Raw genomic sequence first — 27,091 nt, 5'->3', positions numbered from 1 at the left:
CGATGCAGAGCGACCTCATTGGCTTTCGCAGAGCGTCACCGTTCTTCAAGCGGCTACGGCTTGACAAGCAGCGAATTACCAACAGGATCGCCTTATGGCAGGCAGCGCCTAGGGGAGAATTCCCTAAGGATTTCCAGCTGTGCGCACTGTTTAACCTGCGTGAGTTTGGTGCGCCGAACTCTAGGCAGCGCGAACCCCTGGCCCGGGTTGCGCTTGGTAACAAGTATTTTTTTGCAGTGGATAGACCCTCATATTGCCGTAATTATCTCCGGGCCATGCTACGAAGTAGGAAACAAACCCCAAATACAAGAAGTTCACGGCGGGCAGGATCGAGTCCTTTGCATAATGCAAATAAATTCTCGACCACCTTTCCATTCTCGCATTGAATCGGGACATGCTATGGTTGTTCCGGTGATGGCGGCTGGTGCTTCGGGCGACATACGACGCGAGCCTATGTGGCAAGGGATCGAGTTGAAGCATTTCCTCGCTGACAGTGCTAATTGTTACCACCATCAGGTAGCACTGCTAGCAGACGCCGGGGCTCGATGCTGATAAAGTTGCGACTTCAACGACACGCTTGGAGTGTTGACAAAATTCGTGCGTTGAAGCTTTAAACGAGTTCGTATTGACATGCGAATTACAAGAACTGAATGAGGTGGAAGAATGGAAAACGGATGAGGCCGCGCTAGGCCCCGGTCGAGATGGGCACTTGACTGCGGGCACTTAACAAGTTCTCGCTCATATCCTTGGAAGTGACGGGCGAGCCGAGGGTGTTGTTCTGGATCTTGGGCAGCACAACTCGGCAGAAGTACACGCTACCGGCGATGAAGACCAACGCAGTCACCACGATCGAGGCCAGGAAGATCGTGTCGCTCACACTCGTGTACAGGATGGCGAAGATGGAGATCCCGCACATTAGCAGACCGACGAAAGCCCCCGCTAGGCCAAACGGGCTGCGGTAGGGCCGCGGTCGGTTGGGCTGAAGGTAGCGCAGGTACACGAACGACAGCAACTGGAAGATGTACGAAATGAGAGTAGTGGGTACTGGAACAAAACCCAGTCAGTTTTTTTCTCCCCGTAATTTACCATAGAGAACAGTCGTAGAACGTTCTCCGTGAAAGAGGTTATTTCAACGATGCACGCGATCAATACCCTCTGGTGAGAAGGGACACCCTTATCACCTGCAAGCACCGCATATAGCAACATTGGGATTGCATTTTCATTCTAAAGAAAAACAATATCATCCACGCGCGACACGTGGCGTCTCATCATTGGTTGAAAAGCTATGTGACACGCCTTCATTTCCGCTTAAATACGTCCGGAAATTCTCTCCCCCTTTTCTTCCTCATTCCAGAATCTGCTGCCTCGAGGAAAGATGGTGAAGCTCTTCTGTGCCATCGTTGGGGTGGCGGGAGCCGCTTTTCCAGTGGACATCGACGCGGAGCAGTCGGTGGGGGACTTGAAGAAGGCGATCAAGGCGGAGAACCCGGCGACGATCACGGGCGACGCCAAGGACCTGCAGCTCTTCCTGGCGAAGAAGGACGGCGCGTGGCTGAAGTCGAAGGATCTGCTCCGGATGCGGAAGGGGGAGATCTCCGATGAAGTTGAGAGTCTCTACATGAAGGAGGAATTGGACGATCCGACGGACAAGATCTGCGCAAAATTTCCCAGCACAATCCCCGACGGAACGATTCACGTGCTGGTGGTGGTTCCGGTTGGTGCAGTTGGTTCAGCGAGCGAGACTTCCAGGATGGATCAAGTGGTCCAAGAGGTGCACGAAATTCATGCGCAAACTGTGCTGACCAAGCGCAAGACATATGTCCACTCGAACGTGGGTTCGACCGAGTACAAGGAACTTCTGGACGCCTTCAACATTAAGGTGCAACCTGTGCGTAAAGCTGCTGCTAAGTGGGGTGAAGTCAAGGGGTTCACATGGGACATGAAACTCAGCGAGGAGAAGCAGAAAGATGAATATCGCGAGTATGTTGACAGCAACATTGGCGAGCTTCTCCAGGAGGAGAAGCTTTGCGTGTTCGGTGTGGAAAATACGACAGATATTCTCCGAGTTGTTGTCAACGACTCCAACATTGAGCTCCGGGGTCGCACCGATCTTCTCATACTCAGTGATATCGTCATGGAGAGCGCGGATTATGCGCTGGACTTGCCTGAAGTGAAGATGCTGATTGATGTGAAGAAAAAGGTTGAAAGACAATCTGTCTTCCAGGCGATGTCAGAGCTAATTGCTCTGGCTCTGCTTGCCGACGACCCAGTGGTTGCACTGCTTACTGACTTCAACGGCGATTGGCGATTCTTCTGGGTCGCCGGGAAGGAAAACAATACCACTTGCGTCAACAAAGTGAACATTACGAATCCAGGTGAAGCTTTCGAGTTGATCAGGCAGCTACTGAAGCCTACGGATATCATGACCCCAGTGCTTCAAGACCCTGTGAAGCGCCAGAAGTTATCCCGGGTGTTGCCGTCCATCAGCGAGGCCAGTGAAAGTGGCGGGATTCGTGAGAGCATCGAACGATACTATGACATCGCCAGTTGTTTAGGCCCCGACTTGGACATGGCGCGTGCTGTGGCTAGACAGGTCACTCGATCTATTCCCACGATGAGTTATTTCAGCTAATTCTTGCTTTGGCATGCTGTATTAATAATTTTTTTATTCTGATAAATATAAAGTTAATAATATACAAAGATGACTTACTCTCCTGAACAATACCAAGCTAACAAAGAGCGCATTAAGGCAGCTCAAAAGCGATACTACTTGAAGACGAGAGAAACTCGTATCGCTAAGCAGAAGGAGTACGACGAGAGGAATCGTGAGCATATTCGTGCTCAAAAGCGTAAATCCTATGCAGCGAAGAAGCAGTGCGAACCTAACAGTGAAACCGAACTTAGCTAATTAATTAATTAATTTTTTTGAATTTTGTATCAGGGTAGATATAAAGGCGATCTATTCTGACATAAGATCCACAAATTATAAAGTCGATCTATCCTGATATTATATAGTCGGATATATATAGCAAATATGTTTGCATACGAGTTAGTAGGACTAAGGCGATTAAATATTCACCCAATCAAATGGGGGAGTAGCTATCGAGTCAAGATCCGGGGTAAAACCGGTAGAATGACATATATTAGCAATCTATCGCGCCCCAGCAATCAGAATTTGATTGCGAAACAGTACAAAGTTTCCATTGAAGATCTTAAAAAGCATATGTCGCCTGAGTATAAGGCTGATCCTAAGTATCGCTTTTATAACGGTAAGCAGATGGAATCTCATCTATATGAAGGTATCCAACCAGCTGAGTTCTACGACAAGCTTGAGAACGTACTTACCAGTCAAAAGAATGCCTTCAAGGTTAATATCGCTCTCGGCTACGACCTTGTGAGCTTAACCGGTAGTATTGGCATCCGAATATATCCAATACGAGTGTATTTAACACCCCTATTGCTATCAATAGCAAGGCTGACATCCGTAAGAAAGTAATCTCTGAGATCCGTTCAATGGAGTTGGCAAACAAGCTCAAGGTGGATGCAAGTGTGAGGACAAGATTAGCTGTGTTTGTGGGCTTGGTAAGGGTATTTTCCCGTACGAGTACATTACCAGTTTCAACGTCCTAAATGAAACTCAAGTCCCACCGAAATCAGCTTTTGACAGCAAGCTTCGTGGTACAAGCATCTCCAATGATGAGTACGAGCGTGTGAAGTTTGTCGGGGGGCACTTTGAAATGAAGTCAATCAAGGATCTACTCATCTGGTACAACAATCTCGATGTAGTTCCATTCATCAAGGCTATCCAAGCTCAGCGTGAGTTGTTTAAACGTTTTGATCTGGATATGTTTGTCGATGGTGTGTCTCTACCTGGTCTATCGGAGAAAGTAATGTACCAGACTTGCTTCAAAAATCTACAATACCCCAGCAAGAAGCCTGCTAAAGCGTTCAAATTCCCAGCCAAGCGTATGGTTGGCTACAAGAATCAGGATGATAAGGCAAAGCGAGAATTTGGTATGACACTTGATCACTTGAATAGATTGCTAAAGCATCAGAAGTACCTGTGTGCTTTGTGCTACAGTCAGCTGACTTGCGAAACTGCCTCTGCTGATAGAATCAACAACAAGCTTGGCCACCTCGATGGGAACATCTTGATCAGCTGCATTTCGTGTAATACCGCTCGTAAGGATATGTCTCTCGGGGGTTTTCGATACAAGAAACTGCTCGAGTTCAATTCGAACAGATTGGTCTATTCGATTGACAAGGAGGAATCTGAGATATACGGTAAGATGAAGGCCAACATCGCCGGTGGACCATCCATTATCTTCAACCGCTACGCCAAGCGGAACGAGACAAAGATTCGTGGTGGTAAGCTCTGTAAAAAGATTATCGGTTATGATGCCAATGCCCTATATCTATGGGCCCTTGGTAATGAGATGCCGTGTTGTCGATTGACTACGATTGAGGCTTACCCTGGTATCATCGATGACATCAAGAACGACAAAATATTTGGCTTTCTCGAGTGTGATATTAGAACCCCAGAGCACCTGAATGAGTATTTTAGTGAGATGACTCCCATTTTCAAGAATGCTCTGATAGACTGTACCGATGAGAGTGTCATTGGCAAGCATATGTTTGATTACAACCAGTCTCGCGAAGCAAATCGTTCTAAGCCTGCTCGCAAGTTGATTGGTAGCTACTTTGGTGAAAAGATCCTTATCTATGCACCGCTGCTCAAGTGGTACCTTTCTCATGGTATGGAGATCACCAAGACCTACAGCTTTATCAAGGCCAGCTCTCACACGGCATTCACTCCTTTCATGGAAGCTGTGTCAAATGCTCGACGAGAGGGTGATGAGGGGACCTCAGGGGCGCAGTCCCTGGGGTCTCCGACTCCAAGCAACAGCTTGACGCTGATAAGTCTAAATCTATGATTGCTGAGATGATGAAACTTGTAGGCAACAGCGCATTCGGTCGATCTGGCATGGATATGAGCAAGCATAAGGAGGTCAAGTATGAGTCGGATCAGAAGGCAATTGAGGCAAAGATCGAACATTTCACGTTCCATGGTCTGGAGGAGCTAAACGATGCTTGTGAAATCACCATGAAGAAGAGACGAATTAAGAACAAGAACCCGATTCATCTATCGATTGCTATCTACCAGCTCGCCAAGCTGCGCATGCTCCAGTTTTATTACGATTGCATTGACTACTACTTCGATCGAAGCGATTTCCAGTATCAGGAGATGGATACCGATTCAGCGTATATTGCTTTCAGCTGTGAGAATCCTTTCAATGATTGCATCAAGCCTGATCTACGCGACCATTTCAAGCAGTACAAGTATGACTGGTTCCCGCGCGACTATAACTCTGAGGTAGCTAAGTTTGATCGTCGTACCCCTGGTTTGTTCAAGGATGAATGGTCAGGTGATGCCATGGTCTCTCTATCGTCCAAGAACTATATTTGCTATCTGCCAGATGAGTCCTACAAGGTCAAGGTTTCAGCCAAGGGTGTGCAGCAGGGGCGAGGTCGTAATGAGGATGTACTCAATCCAAATGGTTTCGAGACTGTTGTACGGGATCGAATCACACTCCAAGGTACGAACAAAGGATTCAGACTATCGAAGGAATCTAAGTCAATCATCACATATACTCAAACGAAAACAGCTCTCAACTACTATTACGACAAGCGACAAGTTCTCTCAGACGGTATTTCGACTATCCCTCTACAAATTTAAGTACTACAATATATAAGTATTCGTAGAATACTCTTTAGTACCTACGGTACAATATATCATGTCCGAACGAAGTTCGAAGGGGCTTGGCCCCGCGAACAAGTTCGCCTGGGCGTCAGCCCTGTCTAAGCTGCTAACAAAACTCTATTATGACCCAAAAACAGGATTCATAGGAGCTCAAGCACTTTATCAGAAGGCTCACGAGTTAGATCCTAACATAACACTAAAATATGTAAAGGATTGGTATGCTACCCAATCAGATTTTCAACGATTTCAGGAGCAGAAGAAGCGATTTGATGGGTTCAAGATTGCTTCACATAGTCCCAACTCATGGCAGATAGATCTCGCGTTCTGGGACAAGAAACCAATATTGACTGCTATCAACATCAACTCTCGACTCGGTTATGCAAAAGCCTTGTCAAACAAGACTGCATCAACTGTGTTAGCAGCGCTTAAAGCGTTTGTCCGCCTCCATAAGGTGGATATCATTACAAGCGATAATGGCAGCGAGTTCATGAACTCACAGACTCAAGAATTCTTCAAAAGCAAAAAGATTGAGCACTTCAACAACGAGCCTGGTGATCATCGGACGATGGGTAAAATCGAGAGATTCAATCGAACTATAAAGCAGAGACTAACCAAAATGTCTCCGAAGAGGCTCACACAGAAAATTATAGCTGATGTTATCGATAACTACAACAGCACATTTCATCGCTCGATTGGTATGACCCCGAACGAGGCACGAGGTAAAGTAATGATGGCGGATCTGAACCATAATCAAGCTGAAGCTGATAAGGTCGAGAACGCGTTTGATGTTGGGTCGAATGTACTGTATCGTCTCAAAAAGAAAACATTTGATAAGGAAGCTGCTCACTGGAGCAAGGGTATTTACTCGGTTATCGGCATTGATGGTTATCGGGTTGAGATTCGTTCCAGAAATGGGCATACGCTCTACAAAGCCCCGAACGATTTAAAGATTGTGAAAGCAGATACTACAGATGCTACTATCAACCGTGGCGATATTCTCGAAGCTGAGAAGATATTAGCCCATAAAAAAATGAATAATGGCAAATATAAATACCTAATCCGATGGGTAGTAGGCAGTGAGCCCGACTCATGGGAGCCTCAAGATAACCTACGCTTGATCAATAAAAATAGGAGAAGCAAGCTTGAATAAGATTATTTATCTCACATAGCCAATATATAGGCTATATATATAGACACCATATTCAATATGGCTTGCCAAGCAACGACCAAGTCCAACAAACCTTGCTCGAGAGATGCTCTACCTTGTGGTTATTGTACTCAGCACTCAAAGGACTACAAGATTGAAATGTATAAGAAAGAACTCAAAAAGATGCATCAGCGAATGAGATTCTACAGCGATAAGGTCAATCAAATCAATCAGATGCTCAACGATATCTACAGGCTCGACTATATCAAGTATCATCTTCACCAACTCGACCCCAATCGTCCATATCGTTATGTATGCTCTGATCCGAAATACAAGGATCAGGTCGAAGATCTATTTGGTTTGCCTATAGATGAATGTAAAAACGCGTACGTCAGATTGCTCCAAAGGCGTAATTCGATCGTTCATAAATTTACTATGAAACTTTGGGAGTCGCGGGAAGATATACCTAACATTGAATATAAGCCAAAATTTCGTAAATAATATCGAGTTTGATATATATACTAATCGATATGTTCCCTTCATTCACGAGTCTATCCGATCGCGAGCAGAAGCGGCTCGATCTACTCGAACGCACCAAGCTTCGGGTTAAACAGAAAGATGAAGCTCGCCGTATGTATGCTGAAGCTTCATGGGCCACAGACGCCGATAAAACCATCTCCCTCGAGAAGAAATCCGCACCACAGGTGGAGTCGCAGTCGCAGACTGCCGGCTTCGCCTCACGCCTGAGCGACCGCTCAGCACAAGATTCTTCTAATCAAGCTGGAGATGGTGATTTAAAAAAAAACTCTGAAGTAGATGCTACAATCCCTGTAGTTAGCGATACCGCGACAGAAGATAGAACAAACTCTCAGGAATTCCCTGAAGTTAAAACTGATGATTGGTCGAAGACCGCCCGGGAGGGGCTACACCCGCTCCCTGATAAAACTGAAGAATTCATTGCAAAAAAATGGATCAAGAAACTCTATCAGTCTAATCCAAACTGGATCGCTGTTAAATTTAATCCAATCAAAACCAATAAAACCCAAGATATGAGGCGATATATTGGAAAAAACGGAAACCTGTTCAGTCTCAAGACAAATAAGAGGTCAGATTCTAAGTACATTGACTGGGTACTAACCGCAACTGAACTGATGAATATTAGATCCGATGGCGAATCGAACAGTATTGATGAAGTCAGCTTGATGCGCATGGAAGATACCGATAATCCGAATCAATTATACGATATAACTGGTAGTAAGAGGCATAGATTTACTACTTCAACCAAAACGGCTAACAAAATTCATGTGCAACCAACATGGTTTCACGATGCTTCTTCATCGACTACAATAGATGAGGAACAAGCTAAATCAAAGCTCCTATTCATGCTGAAGGCTTACAAGAAGAAACGGATTGGCTCTAACATCGTCATAAGGCCTGTTTTAAAAGATGGAGAAGTTCTAGACAAATACGAACTAATCATCGACTCTAAGGGGGATCTCAATGTTAGAAACCAAGAAACGAGTAGGAATAAGCAATCTCGACTGCCTGAGATCTCCTGGGTGTCGACGCTGATATTGTTTATCGAGACTACTAAATCGAGAGGATTGACTTTTGAATTTGAACCATCACCAGACACTGTTTTAGATAGTGATCCTGACCGGTTCAAATCCACGCAAGGTATTTGGTATAAGGGGAAGCTGTCAGGACCAGATGTCATGGAGGACCTATCTATCCCAGAGACTGAGGCGAAGGCAATTATCAGCGACTACTATATCGAAGCGGGTAAATCAGATAGCATCTTCCCAATTCATTTGCTTCCGATCGTAAGTGGGAATCCAAATAAAAAATACTATTTCGCCGTTATTGATGGCAACCTACGACTTAGAAAACTGGACTCTAAGTCAAATGCACCCCTATCTGGTAAAGCTCATACCAGCTTTTTCAAGCGTATCCAATGGCCAGAAACATTGAATCTATTTATGGATTACCTTAGAGAGATGGAATCGTTTATCCACTCTGATCACGACGTTGATAATGCAACCAAAGAGCCAATAATGAATGCTCTCAAGCTGTATATGTACGTTTTGAAGGCACATGGGGTTAAGATTAAAGAGCCAATCGTTGGCGGTAAGCTCAAGGGTCGAGGCCTTCGCGGGGCTGGCATCCAGCCTCTCGAAGGTGTTTTGCGAAAAACAAATCAAACTTACAACTTGAATGATATTCAAGGTAAAGCAACACCTTCCGCTTACATATATAGGAAGCTTGGCAGTAAGTTTATCAGACTACCAGATCTCGACAAGAGAACTCTCACGATCGTTCAGCCAAATCGACGAAAAGTAGGCCCAATGCGTGAGATCAGTGATCCTCTACAAGCCATGATCAAGGATCTTGTCTTCAGAAACGATATCAGGCAGGAGAAGTATGATAAGCTATCTATTGATGATAAGAAATTGTTCAAGGAAATCCTTGAGATGACACATTTGCAATACAGCTTCGATCATAATTTAGAGGATCCTCTTGATTCCCTACGCATGGAGTACGATAAGCTCAAGGGCGAGCTGATGCTTGGGAATGATAATCCAACGATTCTAAAGCAGTTGAAGGTGGTCTGTGTCGACATGTACAGCAATCGATTGATTTCAGATTCTGAATTCAAATCAATTATCACGAGACTATTATAAGATGTTGATTCTTGATCCAAGACTGATTTCCAAGAGCGTATCAGCTCAATGCCGATAGGAACCTCACTGAGCTTAAGCACCTGATGAAGGATCTCATTATCAAGGAAGCTCCTCACCAAGATAGACCAACTGTTTGGGCGAGCGACTCAAAGCCATTCTCCACTAAGTCAGTAGCTACGCAAACCGAAGCAGCTGGAGGTCGTATGTGGGCATACAAACCAAAGAAAAAAATGAGCAAGCAGCCAAAGACGTTTGCTCTGTAAGCCTCCTGAATATCTGAGCTCCAAGGGAGCGATTTGACCGAAGGCCAAGAGCTCTCACCTCGAGACCAAGGTCTCTTGCTTTCAAGCAATAGAATATCTGAGCTTTTTCAAAGCGATAGAATAAAGTGTTTTTGCCCGAAGGGAGCAGCTACGCGGGCTCATTGATGCCCCTTATCCTCTAGAGCGTCTAAACGATTTAGGACAGATTGGAGGCATTTATGGAGTAAGCAAGCGATCTTATCGTAATCGAGAGTTAATTGATACCCAGCCATGTCTCCTGCCTGCTCTATCTGCAAAGAATCATTTTGAATGAAAGAGATACACTCGACTGCATATTTGGCTACATCCTGAGCTATATAGCCGAGTTCTTGTCTCTCTGAATTTGATTTATACGCGAAGAGTTTCGGGCTAACGTTTCGAATGAATGCAGTGGTATCATCGATATCTTGGATATTGGTCTTTAATCGCCTATCACTGGTTGTATAATAGGACCCACTACTTACAAGAATGCTGTTAGAGCTCTTGATTGAAACGGCGACGCTGCTCACTGGACCAACGGTAAATGTCGTACTGGTTTTAGACAATTGACCATAGCCTAAACCACCGCTATCGATAGTTTGGCTCACGGAGCCGGATACATCTAATTGCGCTGCTGGGGAAGTTGTACCGATACCGACCCTTCCAGCGTTCGTTCCTCCCAGAATAGTCATTCGTGTGCTATCGTTTGTCCCCAATCTCAAATCGTTATTGGTCATCGAGCCAAAGAATACAGAATTTGTAGAAGTAGCTGAAGTTGAGTTATGACATTGGATAGCTGCTCTAACGCCTGAGTTGCCATAGAAGTCGGCAAGGAGACTAAAGCTGCCATCGAGCCATGTAGTGTTATCACTCTGTATCGATAACCAACTACTTTGATTAGCCAGAGTCTGATTGATAGTGCCTCCGCTCACTAAATGAACACTATCGGCATTTAGAGTGCCTCCCAACCCCATATCTCCAGATACAACTAAAGTGCCATTGGTTTGTGTAGTTGATGAAATAACCGCATCAAATAAGACCTTTCCAATAGGAATCCAAAGTGAATAAGCATTGGTAATTGTCATATTAGTTCCTGCTGTAGGAGCATTAGCAATATATACTGTTGCCGCATTTGTAGTAGTTACTGTAGCATTAGAAGCTGCAATAGTTGGTTGAGCAAATGAAGTAATAGTAGCACTTGTCGCTGTCCCAGAAGAAGCTGTGCTTGTGTTTGTATAGGTAGTAGCTAATGAGTTGTATTGAATACCTGAAGTAGTCCAAGATGCAGCTGATACAGCTGTTCCTCCAATAGTAATATTTTTAGCTATACCCAGACCACCACTAAGCACTAAGCCACCAGTGCTTGCTGATGTAGATAATGTGTTATTAGTTAAAGAAACTATTCCAGAAGCATTAATAGTAGTACCATTAAGTGTTCCACCAATACCAATACCACCAGTTACTACTAATGCTCCTGTTGAAGTAGAACTCGAGGCAGTATTATTGGTAAAGGTAACTAACCCAGATGCACCAATAGTAGTAGCGCCAGAAATACCTCCTCCAAGAGCTAATGATGTAAGAGTGCCCACAGAAGTAATATTACCTTGAGCTGCAGTAGTCAATGTACCAGTAATCGACGTAGCTGTTAATGAATTAAGCGTAGCAATATTTTTACTTGAATCCAGAATAATTGCCTTGGAAGCCGTAGCAGTGCCAGCAGTTACTCCATCAAGCACTCCAATTTCAGATGAAGATATCGTTATTCCACTCATGGTTAAGGAACCACTTGTAGTGATTGAAGTAAGCGTACCTACTGAAGTGATATTGGCTTGAGCAGCAGTCTGTAGTGTACCAGTTAGGTTCGTAGCTGATATTGAATTTATGCCTGATATATTGCTCGAGGAATCGAGTACAAGCGCTTTAGATGAAGCAGCAGTGCCAGGAGTAATCGATAATACATATGTCGGAGGAGCTACTATTGATGATCCTCCTACGGTAAGTGATGAACAACTCAGTGCCCCCAACCCGCTAAGAGATCCATCAGAAGCAACGACAAGTGAGATACCAGGTGTTGCAATCCCTGGAGTGATTCCTGTGATATATGATAGGCGATAGTCGCTTCGTCCGAGATAGAGCGTTTGAGCATATGAATATGTTAAGTATCCACTCGGATCGAGCGAGATGTAGAATGCCGGATTGTAGCACGATGAAATGAATGTAGGTTGAGGATAACTAAATCCACTCATAGATAAGCTATTCGACTGAAGTCGAAGTTTAGTGGCGCGCTAATATTTCTTCAATCTTATATAAGGCACACGATTTTCTTAGCCATGTCTGCAATTCCCGATTATGGAGGCAGTCTCCCTAAGAAGTATCGAGTTGATTCAGTTGAAAACATAGCGGAATTAGGTATCAAGAAGCTTTTTCGCATGGTTATTCTTGGACCATCGTTTTCCGGGAAGAACAACCTCTGTTATCATATTCTCAAATCATCTCCGCATGTGTTTAGTCATCTTCATATCATTGCTCGAAACCCTCATCAGGATCTATATGACTATTTACGCGATAAGCTTGAGGGATTTATATCATTTTACGAACCTGATCAACCGCCTAAGGTAGATGCCATCCGACGGACTCCTGGCGATAAGCCAGAGCTTGTCATCATCGACGACTATAGCAACGATAAAAACCTTCAGAAGAATGTATTCAGTCATTACTTTACCAGAGGTCGGCATTTCAAATTGAGTACCATATTCCTAAGCCACAGCTGGTTTGCAACGGACAAGATGATTAGATTGAATACGGAATACGTCGCGATCCTCCGAGCAAACTCTCGTCGGGATTTGAAGCTACTTATCACCGACTTTAACATACCAGGTCTGACTGAGGAAGGCATCCTTCATTATTATAACCGGGCGATTTCTCGAGGAAAAGGCCAGATGCTCTTTATCGATAGTGTCAAGGGTCAAATACGCTATAACTTTGATACTTTCGTACATATCGAGGATAAAAAAAATTGGTGAAAATTATTAAATTGATAATATAAGCGATGAGTTCATTCGTTAAGATAGACCAAACCTGTTTGGTTCAAGATGGGCTCAACAGTCGATGGGCCTATACGTTCCCCGGATCAGCGTGCAATTTTCAGGATGTCGAGGCTTCTATCCAGTCGATCGGTCTGTATAACTCGGAATTCAATGTCGATTCGATTCAGTTCGCCAATACATCGTTTCAGATAGAAGTACCTACCGCTGCAACGACAAGTGTCATTAGTGTCAATCTCGTTGATGGATACTATCTTTACACAGACATTAATAGAAATATTCAAACGGCTCTCGTCAATGCTGGGGCCTATCTAATCGACTCTAATGGGAATAATGTTTTCTATTTACAAATCGAAGAGAACAGTACGTATTACGCATGTCAGCTCGATTGCTCGCCAACTCCAACGTCGCTGCCTACCGGTTATACGAGACCAACTACTGGTTTATACTCGAGTGGTGCCTACTACGACTCGTGTTCCTCGCTTGATCATCAATAATGCTGCGTTTGGAAACCTGTTAGGCTTTACGTCGGGGACGTATCCAACTTCGCCTACAACGTCAGCTACGAGTCTGCTAAGCAATACTATTCCCCAGATCTCGCCAACGTCTTCATACGTTGTTAGGTGCGATCTTATCAAGAATGATTTCGTTGCATCAGGTGATATCATGAGTGTATTTGATAAAGGGAATTCAACGATTGGTAAGCAGATTCAATACTTCCCAAGTCATGAGACTTGGTGTCGTACCCACGATGGACCAAGGAGTACTGTAAGCATCAGCATCTGGAATCAGAATGATCAAAGAGTCCATTTCCGCGATACGAGCGTTAATATTATGCTACTCCTACGCAAGCGTCGAGCATAAAAAAATGAAGTTTTTTTCAGCCTTTACATTGTGAAAGATCCCCCGTCCTTGTTCTTACGCATAGCACGAAGCTTAGCCATATGAGCCTTTGCTTCAGGAGAGCCCTTTGCGAATTTGGCCTTACGACGCTTGCCAGCTACACCTACACCGAAACGGGTTTTGATACCTCTACGAACACTATGAATCATTTCGTGATGCTCTGGTCGATCAGACTTGCTGACAAGATATTTCTCACCTTCGTCGATTAGATCAGTGATGATTCCTCTTTTCTTAGCATAGCGAAGAGCATTGCCTGCATGTCGTTTTACATCTGAGAAACTGATACGTCTCATAACCGTCCAATCCTACTCCAGTAAGCGATTTAAGACCAGCTCTGGCTGCAATCCCAGCTTCAGGAGCACCAAATGCAGTAGCAATAGCTGGAACAGCTACGTCAGCTGCCTTCGATAGCAACCCACTATCCTTAGCGAACTTAAATCCAGATTTAATTCCATGCCAAATTTTTGACCAAATAGATCCACCCTGAGCTCGCTTGTAGCCCTTTTTGATTTCATGCTTAGTTATGTGGAGTCGGTCTCCACGTCCGGCTTTCTTAGCTTTGAGAGCTTTCTCATGCGATCCAGGATGTAAATGGATCTTAGCTCCTGACCCTTGTAGCTCGGCTGCTGTAAGGGATAGCTTACCAGTCTTGACAGCCTTTCGTAATTTATGGGCGGGAACACCGCTCGAGATGATAAGTTCGTTATACATAATTTGTTGATTGGGGACAACGTTTGCGTGGTAGTATATATTAACTCAGAACTAATCTGCAACAAAAATATTTAAATCTTTGAATTTATTGAATAGATCCATCCGATTGTTCTGCTTTGCATATAACCATAGCAGCGACCAAATACCACAATAAGAGCCGTGAGCTGATTGAGTTTGAATCTCGTTGTATTTGCTGATGCCGTATTTCTTCGGTGGCCCTTCTCCCATTGAATCGAAATATTCATGGTTATATACACCTGTCCAATGACCTATGTCTTGGCTCGGCTTACGTAGTAGAATCAGGAACGATCCTTTCCTTGGAAGAGGCTTTTTGATCTCGCTTGACTCATAAATGTGGTCAATATGAACATTGAGCTTCTTAGCTAAAGCTATTAGATCGTGATCTGATGATATTGGTTTTACAAGATTCATTTAATTATTTTTCACCAAAGCTATATTGGAGTGTATATAACTGAATCAACTATGTCCGATACTCAGCTCGCTGATCAATTCCTATACCAATCTTCGCTTAAGAGCGATCCGGCCGTTAAGGTCAGCTCTCGAAAGCGTGTGCCGTACGTCATCGATCTAAACCAGGGTTCGTATGCGAATGGTATTATTACGATTGATGCTACAGCTCAGCTTAATGGGGTTGAGGGATTTGCCTGCCTCAGAGATGCCTACGTTGTCATTCCGTACAAGGTGAGTATGAAGAATACTCATGCTTCTACTGCGCTTGCTGCGGCTGCCAACCGACTGAGCGTTGGTCTCAAATGCGATGTATGGAATGTTATCGATGGTATGTCGCTGGAGCTTAATGGTAAGAGCTTGATTTCGATGAGTGAGTATAAGCTGTTTGCTAACAACCTTCGTGCTCAAGCAGAGACCTCACTCGACTATGTAAATAAGCATGGTGCTGAGGCTTTCTTATTCCCCGATAGCTCTGGCTCGTTGTTATTCTCGTCTGCTACAAGCAGCCTGTATGGTGATGGTTATTCGAATACGGCTTCGGATATCACTCCTGCTTTGGGTACGGCTTCTACAGGTGCTGGAGTTCTTGCATCCAACGAAGGCTTCGTAAAGCGTCTTCTATCCAATCCACCTACAGCAGGCGGTCAGAACACTAACGGTTGGGTTAGTATCGCTTCTGGAGCTGCGAACACTATTGCTAACCAGTTTGGGCGAGGGGCCTTCGTCCCCGGTGGAACTGCTGCTGCTGCTATCGCAGGAACGTGGAATTACATGCTCAAGATCAAGTTGGTTGATCTCCACCCGATCTTCAAGGAGCTTGATCTCATGGCTAATCCTCAGATCAAGCTTCGTTTCCGCGTAAATCAGGGATCGGCCGTAATCAACCTTAGCAGTACTAAAGCTATGTCGCTTTCATCGACTACGCTTGTTTCTGGTCAATCATGCCCGATCATGGTAGCCTCTTCGGCTGGGTCTGCTCCTAATAGCGGAGTATTTAATGCTACGACCGCAGGTCAGATCTCGGTGGCATGGGGTGCTATTACCAATTTTCTTGAGCCAACCATTGATAGCACCTATTTCCCTTTTACTACTACTCGTCTGTACGTACCATTCCTTGATCTCGAAAATCCTCAAGCTCTGATCAGCAAGCCTAACAAGACTGTCCGATACATGGATTATTATGCGCAATGGTTCTACCAACGCGCAGGTACTGGCGTCAGCTCTACTCAGCTGAACACTGCATTCGATCTACAGCTGTCTGCCAGTCTTAAGAATGCCAAGGTAGTTGCTCTTCTACCGTTTGCTGAGACTTCGTCTGGAAATTTCAATAGCTCTACTATTCAGCAGTTCCAGTCGTGTTTCGATAGTGCCCCTTGGACTGTTCAGCCTGGTTCGTCGATTCGCAACTTTAATGTTCGTATTGGTTCGCAGCAAGTATTTGATATCTCGTATGACTACGATTTCCAGGGCTTCATCAATGAGTTCGCTAAGCTTGGATCGATTAATGGTGATCTAACTAAGGAACTATCGAATGGTCTGATCGATTACCAAACCTGGCAGCAAACCAATCGTGTGCTTGTAGCAGACGTATCTCGTCTGACCGAGAAGGATGTTCCACAGAGCATCCAGGTTATGGGAACGAATGCTTCGACACAGGGTTGCAACATGCTTGTACTGGTTGGCTTTGAAAATGAGATGACGTACAATCGATTGACTGGAGAGGTACTCGAATATACCTCTAACTAAGCTATCGTTTGTATGATCCGATAACTATATAATCACCACTCTTCAGCTTAATTCTACGATCATTGCTTTTTACTATGAGGAGTGTTTTTCCTATCCCACGAGCGACTTGCTTAACTTTTAGATTTATCTCAACCTGGGACACAAGTAATTCTAACTCTCCTCTATCTGTTAAACTGTTCAGACTTAAGCCAACGATTGATTCATTATTCCTTAGATCATAAATGGTCATCTTGTAGCTTGTATTCGAATTAATTAATTAAAATTCAAATATTTCCTGCTGGCTATGTATATACATACAGGTTATAATAATTATGAGTACGGTTTTAAATTTTGGCAAACATAAATCCAAGACGATTGAAGAAGTGTATGCTTCTGATCCAGGCTACTGTCGTTGGTTGTCGAATCAGAAGATTCTCATTGATTCCGAGCCTGGCATTAGTGATTTTCTCAAAGCTAAATTCATCAACGATGATGGGTCATTCTTAATGACTTGGGGCAAATTCAAAGGTCGAACGATCAAACAAATCCAAGCAATCGATTCCAACTACATCGAATGGTTGAAGAAGAATGAATTCGTTAATCAGAAGATGTCTAAGCTGAAGGGTGCTCTTGATGAGCTCGCCTAAGCTGATGGTATTTTTTTTGAAAACAAATATTCTGGAATTCGGATTAGCTTGAACGAGCTTGTACCCAGGTCAATTCTTCTACGGTTTTCGATCTCCATGAATGACCATGCAAAGATTCAGGCATTGATGTTGTCCACGATTTATGTCTCTTAGTTTGACAATGATGGGCATAGTTCCACCGTTTGCCTGCGTAGCCACAAGGACACGAAATGTCGTGGTGAAGTCTCGCTTTAAAAATGTTCGTCATCATTGCCTCTGCCTTTTCCACGTTTGATACTACTATCGAATGCTTCATACAACGAACTTTTGACGGAGCCTTACTACAAACATTTCCGTTTTTCAATACAAACATACACATTATCTTAGTTATGATGATATTATATACTTAGTAGTTTATTTGTCAGGATTAAACGTCATTTAAAGATTTGCCTCTGAACAGTTGAGCGGTTCCGAAACTATCCTCAGATCCTTTGAGTGCGTCCTTTCGTGCTAAGTTATCGAGAGGCCGTGCCGTTGAAATCAATAGCTGAGTATTAGATGTAGTTATCGGTGGTGAAACCATCCTTAGAACTAAAGGAGGTCTGCTTTCACTCTCAGCTGTTGAGAGGTGTTGTCGTTGAAATGATCATTTGATGCATGTGAGGTTGGTGTCGCTATATGCGGTGCTTGCAGGTGATAAGGGTGTTCCTTCTCACCAGAGGGTATTGATCGCGTGCATCGTTGAAATAACCTCTTTCACGGAGAACGTTCTACGACTGTTCTCTATGGTAAATTACGGGGAGAAAAAAACTGACTGGGTTTTGTTCCAGTACCCACTACTAATGAGGGCACCCAGCAGCGTCAGGTTGATCAGAACGGAGCCGAGTTTGTCATCGCCGATGGCGTAGTGCAAAACAACAGCGATCAGCACGCAGCTGATTGTGCCGAAGAGCAGCGCGCCTACGGCCGTGCCGCGTTTCGGGTGCTCGTAGGCAAGAAACGTCGGGAAGTATCCGTCCCGCGCGATGGCGAACAGCAGTTGACCCATAAAGAAAACGTACGAGTTTGGGCTCGAACACAGGGCGATGACGGTCATCCACTTGAAGAAGGTCGTCGTGGCACCAGTTCCGTAAAGGGTCTGGAAACTCGTGACAAGCGGGGCCGAGACGTCGGTCATGGCAGCAGCGCCCGGTGCAATCAGTGAGCTGAAGATGGCCGTGCCGAACGACAGGACCGCGAGTGTCGAGATGCACATGAGCAAACCGCGCGGGACGTTCTTTGCAGGCTCGATGGTCTCCTCGCTCGCAAGCGGGAGCTCTTCGACGCCCAGGTAGAACCACATGGCGTACGGGATGGCTGTTCAGGTCGGTGTACTTCCAGTCTTGCTCGACGACCCAATGGTTGTAGTCCAGGTGAGGGATGGCGGAGCCGAACATGATAAGCAGCAACAGGACGCAGAGCGTCGTGGAGCATGCTTGCATCCGGAAGGACGCCTGCACTCCGTAGATGTTGAGGCCGCCGTAGAGAATGCCGAACACGATGAAGAAGACCGGGGCGAACTTCTCGTCGACGTTGAACAGCGTCTGGAGGTACGAGTAGATGGTGTAGAAGGTTGACGAGTTGACGGCGATCACTTTCAGCGTCTCGGCAAGTCCACTGAAGAAAGCTGCACGGGGCCCGATTGCGTGCAGCGCGAAGATGAACGGGCCGCCGCCCGACGGGATCGTCGCGGATAACTCGGCGAGCGAGAAGGAGAGCGTCACATACAGCACCGTCGTCATGGACAGCACGATGAGCATGCCGTTGAAGCCAGCGACAAGCGACGACTGCCAGCCGTAGTATTCGCCGCTGATGACAGCGCCAATGCCGAGCGCCCAGAGCTGCAGGGCCTTGGCATGGCGGGGTGACTCGACCTTGGACTCTTGGATGTCGAGGGACACACCGCTAATCCTGCTGAGGCGGGTCATCTTCAAGTTGGTTGTGCTTGGCGCGGGCAGCAGGCGGTCACGGCGAGGACAATAGGGAAGTGAAGGTTTGCCTCGCCACCTAGGTAGGCGGGCGGTGGAGACTCGCCGAGAAGTGCAGCTTTAGCATTCTTCTCATCACCCAGGGACTCCAATAGGGTCTACCGACTCTATCAGCTCTGCTAACGGAGACCTTGGGCCTTGGAAGGTAATTGGCCGGCGAAGGGCGTGGTTGAGCGCGTCACGCACCATATGTTGCACTTCAACACTCTTTCTGACCGGTGTTACAGCGATCGGCGGCACCCGCCGACGATGAGCACAAGACCTTGCCACGCGGGCCGCGCAGGACTGTACATGTACCGAATGCCACCAGGTGTGGTTGTCGCCATCGGATAGCGTCCCTGGACGCTCGACCCAAGCAACCACTCGGTTGCTGTCGTTGAAGTTGTGTGGCTCGATCATTGCAGCTTGCAGCACGTTGAAGTGAAGTTGTGCCCCATGTCCTGCCCGACGCTACACGACTGGCGAGAAGGATATCACAGTGTACTGACGAGTTCGGAGGCAGCGATCACTTATACTGTACATGTACCGTGATCAACCAGCGGACCGAGGGTACGGAAACCCAGTTCATTTTTCATTTTGGCGCTTCCGAACACAAGCGCGAAGATGGCGCTAGCATGCGTGGCTTGCCAGCAACACAATTCGCTTGACCCAGTCTCCGCTGATTCAGCGCCGCGCCGCGCACGCGTTTCATGGCGACACCCATCGCGGCAGACATGGATGACCTGCGAGCGTACGGCGGTGGCCGTTCTGGGCCCGTTTAACATCACCCGTCGTCAACCGCTTGCCGGCTTCAACACGAAGTGGAGAGAGGATGGAATTTGCTGGTCCTGATACAGTTCATGTACGGTACATGCAATTCAAGTGCGGACAGCAGTGTACGACCATAAAGGCGGCGTGGGGCATTTTGCCTCAGGCAAATGAAGCGGAGACGTCGCCCTGGGGCCCTGCGTGCTTGGTCCGCCCTTCCGCGTCAAAGTGCAGCTCTCCGCAACAGGAGTAAACGAACGGTGTTCGTGCAGTGAACTGGTCGTCATCGCGCGGGTGACTTGGTTCAGCCAGTCGCACCAGCATCGAGGTGATGATCATGTCACGCGCCTCGGGGATGCTTTGGCTCGCGTCGAGCGTAGCATAACCCTGTCGACCGGATCGAGTGCTGCAGATCGGTCGACGTCGCCGACGCTGAGATGGGGGTGGTTCTATCGGCGAAAATGGCTACAGTATCCGCAAGCTGGCGAGGGGTGGTGGTCTCCGCCGGCTAACGTTTTGGTGGCTTGAGCTGTAGGCTACAGCCTGTAGCTTTGGCAACATCGGTGCAAACTTGAGCTGCCGAGACTGTGCACAATGGCAAGAGATAGCAGTCTTGCGGTAGCAGCATTCACGGCAGCGCGTTAGGCAGACTAAAATGGCTACAATAGTGTAATTTACCTCGCCAAGCCTGAAAGCACTGTAAGCAGCCAAGCCAAGCTTCACAGCGACCTCGGTCTTGGCAACGAAGCTGCAGGCTGCAGCTCACCTTTGTCATACATGGTGCGAAGACTGCCGTCTTGGTGACTCGATGCGCGTGAGGCACGAGGCCGCCAATGGGAGTTGAACCTGTCGCAACAGCTGGGCGAGACTCGTACCGCCGGTATCGGTCGCCGATCTCCAGCGTTTTATGCGATGCAGACCTTGCCTCCAAAATGCGTAACGTCATATGCGCCGTAATGGGGTTTCTGCATGGCGCTGTATGGTGGCGAGCATGGCATGGCGTCTCTCCTTGATCAACTGCAGCCACATGGCGGGATCGGGCGGGTAGTAGGTAGCCGAGCTTGATGGAGGCGGACTCTGCCGGCTCTCACTTTCGGATTCGCCTCCGACCGCACTCCCCTCTTCCAGCGCGTATCCGACGCCATCATGGCTCCAAGTGTTCACATCCCGTCCAAGGGCATCAAGCACCCGCTTGACCCGGTCACAGCTGACGAGGTCCGCATCGCCAAGCAAGTGCTCGCGGACGCCGGGTACTCGAGCCCGGAGCTGCGCTACGCGTACGTGATGCTGTTCGAGCCGGACCACCCGACGCTGGCCAAGTTCGAAGCCGGCGAGTTGGCGGAGATCCCGCGCGAGATCGGCGCGCTCGTGCTGGACCAGGCCACCAACGTCACGCGCGACTTCGTGGTGGACGTCGTGGCGCGCCGCATCGTCAAGGACGTGGAGCTGGACCCCAAGACCGACGGACAGATCCCCATCCTGGACCAGGACTACTGGGACGGCGACTCCATCTGCAAGGCCGACCCGGCCTACGTGGCAGCGCTGGCCAAGCGCGGCATCACGGACCTGGACATGGTGCGCGGCGAGCAGTTCTCGGCCGGCGTCTTCGGCTACGAGGGCGAGGAGGGCAACCGCATGATCCGCGTGCTGAGCTTCCTCAAGGTCGAGAACACGCACGCTATGTACGGCCACCCCATCGACGGCCTCGTGGCGCACGTCGACCTGACGAACCGCAAGGTGCTCAAGCTCGTCGACACGGGCTACACGCACATCCCGATGGAGTCGGGCGACTACCTGGACCCGAAGATCACGGGCCCCATGCGCACGGACATGAAGCCGCTGCACATCAAGCAGCCGGAGGGCGCCAGCTTCACGGTCAAGGACAACATCGTGTCGTGGCAGAACTGGGAGATCCGCGTCGGCTTCAACGGCCGCGAGGGCCTCACGCTGCACGACATCTCGTTCAGCGACCGCGGCCGCAAGCGCAAGATCCTGAACCGCGCGTCCGTGTCCGAGATGGTGGTGCCCTACGGCGAGCCCTCGCCCACGCACGACTGGCAGAACTACTTCGACGCCGGCGAGTACCAGTTCGGCCGCCTCGCCAACTCGCTCGTGCTGGGCTGCGACTGCCTCGGCAGTATTCAGTACCTGGACGCGACGGTCGTCGACGACTTCTGCGAGCCGTTCGTGATCAAGAACGCCATCTGCATGCACGAGGAGGACTTCGGCACGCTCTGGAAACACACCGACGTGCTCGCGTCGCCGCCCACGGGCACCGTGCGTCGCCAGCGTCGCTTCGTGGTCTCGTTCTTCGTGACGGTGGGCAACTACGACTACGGCTTCTACTGGTACTTCTACCTTGACGGCAGGATCGAGTTGGAGTGCAAGGCCACGGGCATCGTGTTCACCTCGGGGCGACCGGAGGGCGAGTACGAGTACGCGACCGAGATGGCCCCGCGCCTCGGAGCGCCGTGCCACCAGCACCTGTTCTCGGCCCGTCTGGATGTCGCCATCGACGGCAACAAGTGCCATGTCGACGAGCTGGAGGCCAAGCGCCTGCCGATCAGCCCTGATAACCCTCGTGGAAATGCGTTCATGCGGACGGCCACTCGGCTGAAGACTGAGAGCGACGCCCAGCGCGTGGCCGCGATGGACAAGGGCCGGGTGTGGCGCATCGCGTCGAGCGAGGCCAAGAACCGCCTCGGGCGCTCCACGGGCTACGCGCTCTTCCCGGAGGGTCAGCCGGTGCTCCTGGCTGCGGACGGGTCGTCGATCTGGAAGCGAGCCAACTTCTCGACCAAGCACCTCTGGATCACCAAGTACGCCCGCGACGAGCTGTGGGCAGCCGGGTACACGCCCAACCAGCACCCGGGCTTTGCCGGCCTGCCCAGCTACGTGAAGGGCAACCGGCCGGTCGACGGCGAGGACATTGTGGTGTGGCACACGTTCGGCCTCACGCACTTCCCGCGCGTGGAGGACTGGCCCATGATGCCCGTGGACTACGCAGGCTTCAAGCTGATCCCCGAGGGGTTCTTCGACCGCAACCCGACGCTGGATGTGCCGGAAGACCCGAACGGCAAGGACAGCTCCGATCTGCACGGGTGCTGCCACGCAGCGAAGGAGCCCGTGACGGAGCCGTAAGAATATTAATGTGGGGGGTGTCTTGCCTAGGTTATCGTAAAACAAAAGTCAATGCATTGATCAAGTGGTCTTGTTGCAGAGCAGTTGAAGTTATTCATTTCAACCACGCCGATTGGTCCATGATGATTGCCAATAGGAAGTCGTATTCACTTTGTAGCCATCTTGTACAGAGTTTTGCTCGGACCGTATCCAAACGAAAAGGACGCGAATCAATCCCCGCTCTTCCAGCACCGAACGATGCGTCCACGCCATGCTGTTCGCCCTGCAGTGTTCCCGCATATCACCTCATGGCTGACCTTCGTCTTGCTCTGTATAGTGTCCTGCATGGCATTGGAAGTTTTGCTGGAGGTGCAATTGCCTCTGGAGCCTCCGCCCGAGCACAAACAGTTTCTACTGCTCTCCGGGCAAGAGCCTGTGGACACGTTGGAGGCTTTTCGAGTGAGGCACGGCCAGACAACCGCTTGGAGATACAATATGCTGGTGCAGATCTGCCAGCGACCGCGAGTGGTGTGTCGACGGGAGGTGCCATTGCTTTACTCGATGCAGATCACCTCACCAGGCGGGGGAGTCGTGGGGGAGCTGCAGATACTGGAGGGCGTTGAGCCGGCGGATACCGTGCTTGAGTTTGCATTGCAGCATGATATTGGGCGGGAAGGAAGAGCAACAATTCTGGAAGCGGTGTGTGCAGTTCCTCGTGTGGTGTGCACGCGGTACAACGCATTGATGCACTCAAAGACTGTCAGTGGAGATGGAGGAGTCGTCATTGGTAAGCTCGATATCTACGACGATGTGGAGCCCGTGGACCAAATTTACAAGTTTGTGAAGGACCATAAGCTGCCGCTGCTTGCGATGGAGCAGTTGCTCTCCGTAACGTGCTCTGTTATTGGAGACGCGCAGTGCCAGCGCGCAGTTCCGTTGGTGTACTCGCAGCGCATTGTAGTGAAGGACGAAAGCACCGGAGAACCTCGTCAGCTTGGGGTCCTGCAAATTCCGCTTGGACAAGAGCCCGCTGATGTGGTGCATAGTTTCGGGCTGAACTACGGGCTGGCCAAGCCGTTCCGGCAAAATCTAGTCCGTAAGGTGTGCGATGACACCTACGTGACTTGCAAGCGCCTGAAGCCGATCGTTTTCTCGTCGCCTGTGGCCGTGGAAAATGGCACAACAGTGGGTTTTTTATCGATTCGAGAGGACGAGGAATTAACGGATGCCGTGCACAGGTTCTCGAGACAAACAAACATTACCCGGGACTTGCAGGTGTCGTTGCTACAAGCTTTGTGTGGAACTCGGGAAGGCATTCTATGCACTCGAGGGCAGGCACTTTTGCGATCAACCCCAGTGAGTGACGGCACTGGCCAAATTTTAGGCTACGTGAACATTTACGAGGGTCAAGAACCCGCAGATGTGGTTTATCATTTCGCAGACCAACACAATTTGGCTCCTGGTGACCGGGATACGCTGCTAGAAAGTTTGTGCAATCCTCCCAAATCGGCGTCCGGTCAAGAAGAGAACGATGATGAGGAAGATGAAGAACCGCTCGCTTGCTCGCGTTACGCGCCTGTAGTGTTTCGAGTGCCCGTGGCAGCGCAAAACGGATCGCATCTTGGAATTCTAGAGGTGCTTGCCAACGAAGAGCCGGCAGATGCCGTGGCCAGATTTGGCAACAAACACGAGCTGGGTCCGGAAGAAAAGAAGAGCATCGTCACTGGTGTGTGCCAAGCCAGTGGTCTCGAATGCACGCGTGATGTCGGAATCCTCTACGAAGCTAAAAAAAACATAAAAAGTCAATGCATCGATGTAAAGGTTTTGTTTCAAAGCGTTAACCATAATTCATGTTCACGACCCAAACGCAACTTTATCCTCGAAGCCTACAAGTTGAAGTTGCCATTTCGCCGATTGGTCAATGATGATCGCTAATACTACTACATGTACTAAGTATTAAGTAGGAATGTGTTGATCTAAAAAGCGTGTCATCTCTTCTCCTGAGCTTGGTGCAGGTCAAATTACACATCCGTATCTACGTCCTGCCGTCGACCAGCAGAGTTAAGCCTAGCGACAGCATAGTTTGGCCACACGAAAACGTAATACATTACATTACATCTACATCCTACGACATAAGTTGACTTCAACTTTTTATTCCTTGCAGTCTGCTTTAGCACGATAGCTGAGCTATCATAGCTCTGCACCAACACGCATGAACGCTAACACGCAACCACCATTTCCTATAACCATGTTTCGCGTTTATTAGACTGAATACAATGCGCAGCGATAGCGGCCGCCCCAACTTTACGACAACTACACTGCTGGACATGCCCACATGCACAAGCGCACACGAGCGCCTCATACTTACTTGCTTACTTGCTTGCTTCGCGAGCTGGCCTCTCTTGTAACTTGCTCTCATCGCCACCGACGTAGTAGTAGTACTGGTGGTGGTGGTGATCGTCGTCGTCGTCGCTGTCTACGCGCCGGGCACGGGCGAGCTCTTCTTGAGCTTGAGCGCCGCCTGCGCCGCCGCGAGTCGGGCGATCATCACGCGCATCGGCGAGCACGACACGTACTTGAGGCCCACCTTCTCGAAGAACTCGATGGACTGCGGGTCGCCGCCGTGCTCGCCGCAGATGCCCAGCTCGATCTTGGGGCGCGTCGCGCGGCCGCGCTCCACGGCCAGGCGCACCAGCTCGCCCACGCCCTCCTGGTCCAGCGTCTCGAACGGGTCCTTCTCCAGCACGCCGTGCTTCACGTAGTAGGACAGGAACTTGGCCTGCGCGTCGTCGCGCGAGATGCCGAACGTCATCTGCGTCAGGTCGTTCGTGCCGAACGAGAAGAACTCGGCCACCTCGGCCAGCTTGCCGGCCTGCAGCGCGCCGCGCGGCACCTCGATCATCGTGCCCACCTTGTAGTCGAACGACTTGCCGCGCTTGCCGATCACGTCCTGCACCACCGACTTGACCAGCTTCACCTGCTGCTCCAGCTCCTCGAACGAGCCCACCAGCGGGATCATGATGTGCGGGTGCACCGAGATGCCCTCGCCGGCCACCTTCACGGCCGCCTCCGCGATGGCCTTGGCCTGCATCTCCGTGATGCCCGGGTGTACGATGCCCAGACGGCAGCCGCGCAGACCCATCATCGGGTTCGCCTCCTTCAGGCCGGCCAGGCGCGACTGCACCGTCGCCTTGCTCACCTCCATCTCCTTGGACAGCGTCTCGCACAGCTCGTCCAGCGCGCTACCCTCGTGCGGCAGGAACTCGTGCAGCGGCGGGTCCAGCATACGGATGGTCACCGGGAGGCCGTCCATGGCGCGGAAGATGCCTTCGAAGTCGCCCTGCTGGAACGTGCACAGCGCGTCGAGCGCCTCCTGCTGCGCCGGCGAGTCCAGCTCCACGGCGCCGATCATGCGTCGCACGGCGGCGATACGCTGCGCGGAGCTGAAGAACATGTGCTCCGTGCGCGTGAGGCCGATGCCCTGCGCGCCGTGGGCGCGAGCCTCGCGGGCGTCCTCGGGCGTGTCGGCGTTCGTGAACACCTCCATGCGGCGGTGCGCGTCCACCCACTTCATGAACTGCGCCAGGTCGCCGCTCATGGCAGCCTTCTGCAGCTCCTGCTCGCCCTTGATCACCTCGCCCGACGTGCCGTTCACGCTGATGTAGTCGCCCTCGCGCAGCACCACCTCGGCGCCGCTCGACGTGTGCACGCGCATCGTCTTGCTGTTGGCGTCGATGGACAGCGCGCTGCAGCCGCACACGCACGGCTTGCCCCAGCCGCGGGCCACCACGGCAGCGTGCGACGTCATGCCGCCGCGAGACGTGAGGATGCCCTCGGCCGCGTGCAT

The 27,091-nt window shown here is 49.3% G+C and overlaps 14 protein-coding genes across 14 annotated transcripts; 8 read left to right on the top strand and 6 right to left on the bottom strand.

The window, feature by feature from the left end:
- Window positions 1-685: 685 nt before the first annotated feature.
- Window positions 686-1,206, bottom strand: PHYSODRAFT_322247 (hypothetical protein; the record flags this gene model as incomplete). Its single annotated transcript, XM_009517577.1, has 2 exons — window positions 686-1,012; window positions 1,087-1,206. 2 exons carry the CDS (start codon window positions 1,204-1,206, stop codon window positions 686-688), a joined length of 447 nt encoding a protein of 148 aa, XP_009515872.1.
- Window positions 1,207-1,375: 169 nt separating this feature from the next.
- PHYSODRAFT_467400 (hypothetical protein) lies at window positions 1,376-2,632 on the top strand (the record flags this gene model as incomplete). Its single annotated transcript, XM_009517576.1, has 1 exon — window positions 1,376-2,632. The coding sequence occupies one exon, from the start codon at window positions 1,376-1,378 to the stop codon at window positions 2,630-2,632; it is 1,257 nt and encodes a 418-aa protein (XP_009515871.1).
- A 69-nt stretch (window positions 2,633-2,701) lies between these two features.
- PHYSODRAFT_475603 (hypothetical protein) lies at window positions 2,702-2,908 on the top strand (the record flags this gene model as incomplete). Its single annotated transcript, XM_009517575.1, has 1 exon — window positions 2,702-2,908. The coding sequence occupies one exon, from the start codon at window positions 2,702-2,704 to the stop codon at window positions 2,906-2,908; it is 207 nt and encodes a 68-aa protein (XP_009515870.1).
- A 628-nt stretch (window positions 2,909-3,536) lies between these two features.
- Window positions 3,537-4,934, top strand: PHYSODRAFT_476874 (hypothetical protein; the record flags this gene model as incomplete). The annotated part of the gene is made up of 2 exons (XM_009517574.1): window positions 3,537-3,862; window positions 4,115-4,934. Coding segments are annotated over 2 exons (1,146 nt in total), but the record flags the coding sequence as incomplete, so codon positions are not given.
- A 5,364-nt stretch (window positions 4,935-10,298) lies between these two features.
- PHYSODRAFT_463718 (hypothetical protein) lies at window positions 10,299-10,676 on the bottom strand (the record flags this gene model as incomplete). Its single annotated transcript, XM_009517573.1, has 1 exon — window positions 10,299-10,676. A coding segment is annotated over one exon (378 nt), but the record flags the coding sequence as incomplete, so codon positions are not given.
- Window positions 10,677-11,834: 1,158 nt separating this feature from the next.
- Window positions 11,835-12,116, bottom strand: PHYSODRAFT_465216 (hypothetical protein; the record flags this gene model as incomplete). Its single annotated transcript, XM_009517572.1, has 1 exon — window positions 11,835-12,116. A coding segment is annotated over one exon (282 nt), but the record flags the coding sequence as incomplete, so codon positions are not given.
- Window positions 12,117-12,200: 84 nt separating this feature from the next.
- PHYSODRAFT_468010 (hypothetical protein) lies at window positions 12,201-12,893 on the top strand (the record flags this gene model as incomplete). The annotated part of the gene is made up of 2 exons (XM_009517571.1): window positions 12,201-12,747; window positions 12,805-12,893. The coding sequence occupies 2 exons, from the start codon at window positions 12,201-12,203 to the stop codon at window positions 12,891-12,893; spliced, it is 636 nt and encodes a 211-aa protein (XP_009515866.1).
- A 1,686-nt stretch (window positions 12,894-14,579) lies between these two features.
- On the bottom strand, window positions 14,580-14,960 carry PHYSODRAFT_473585 (hypothetical protein; the record flags this gene model as incomplete). The annotated part of the gene is made up of 2 exons (XM_009517570.1): window positions 14,580-14,735; window positions 14,784-14,960. 2 exons carry the CDS (start codon window positions 14,958-14,960, stop codon window positions 14,580-14,582), a joined length of 333 nt encoding a protein of 110 aa, XP_009515865.1.
- Window positions 14,961-15,011: 51 nt separating this feature from the next.
- On the top strand, window positions 15,012-16,745 carry PHYSODRAFT_467385 (hypothetical protein; the record flags this gene model as incomplete). Its single annotated transcript, XM_009517569.1, has 2 exons — window positions 15,012-15,605; window positions 15,705-16,745. The coding sequence occupies 2 exons, from the start codon at window positions 15,012-15,014 to the stop codon at window positions 16,743-16,745; spliced, it is 1,635 nt and encodes a 544-aa protein (XP_009515864.1).
- Window positions 16,746-17,056: 311 nt separating this feature from the next.
- Window positions 17,057-17,371, top strand: PHYSODRAFT_474308 (hypothetical protein; the record flags this gene model as incomplete). Its single annotated transcript, XM_009517568.1, has 1 exon — window positions 17,057-17,371. One exon carries the CDS (start codon window positions 17,057-17,059, stop codon window positions 17,369-17,371), a length of 315 nt encoding a protein of 104 aa, XP_009515863.1.
- Window positions 17,372-18,560: 1,189 nt separating this feature from the next.
- On the bottom strand, window positions 18,561-19,317 carry PHYSODRAFT_458018 (hypothetical protein; the record flags this gene model as incomplete). Its single annotated transcript, XM_009517567.1, has 4 exons — window positions 18,561-18,665; window positions 18,742-18,843; window positions 18,922-19,006; window positions 19,088-19,317. Coding segments are annotated over 4 exons (522 nt in total), but the record flags the coding sequence as incomplete, so codon positions are not given.
- A 1,913-nt stretch (window positions 19,318-21,230) lies between these two features.
- Window positions 21,231-23,340, top strand: PHYSODRAFT_343894 (hypothetical protein). The gene has a single exon (XM_009517566.1). It carries the CDS (start codon window positions 21,271-21,273, stop codon window positions 23,263-23,265), a length of 1,995 nt encoding a protein of 664 aa, XP_009515861.1. The 5' UTR covers window positions 21,231-21,270; the 3' UTR covers window positions 23,266-23,340.
- Window positions 23,341-23,589: 249 nt separating this feature from the next.
- On the top strand, window positions 23,590-25,179 carry PHYSODRAFT_473423 (hypothetical protein; the record flags this gene model as incomplete). Its single annotated transcript, XM_009517565.1, has 1 exon — window positions 23,590-25,179. The coding sequence occupies one exon, from the start codon at window positions 23,590-23,592 to the stop codon at window positions 25,177-25,179; it is 1,590 nt and encodes a 529-aa protein (XP_009515860.1).
- Window positions 25,180-25,720: 541 nt separating this feature from the next.
- Window positions 25,721-27,091, bottom strand: PHYSODRAFT_473609 (hypothetical protein; the record flags this gene model as incomplete). Its single annotated transcript, XM_009517564.1, has 1 exon — window positions 25,721-27,091. The coding sequence occupies one exon, from the start codon at window positions 27,089-27,091 to the stop codon at window positions 25,721-25,723; it is 1,371 nt and encodes a 456-aa protein (XP_009515859.1).

This window comes from Phytophthora sojae, assembly GCF_000149755.1.
Source record: "Phytophthora sojae unplaced genomic scaffold PHYSOscaffold_1, whole genome shotgun sequence".
NCBI lineage: Eukaryota > Oomycota > Peronosporomycetes > Peronosporales > Peronosporaceae > Phytophthora > Phytophthora sojae.
This window is presented reverse-complemented; position numbering and strand designations above follow the sequence as displayed.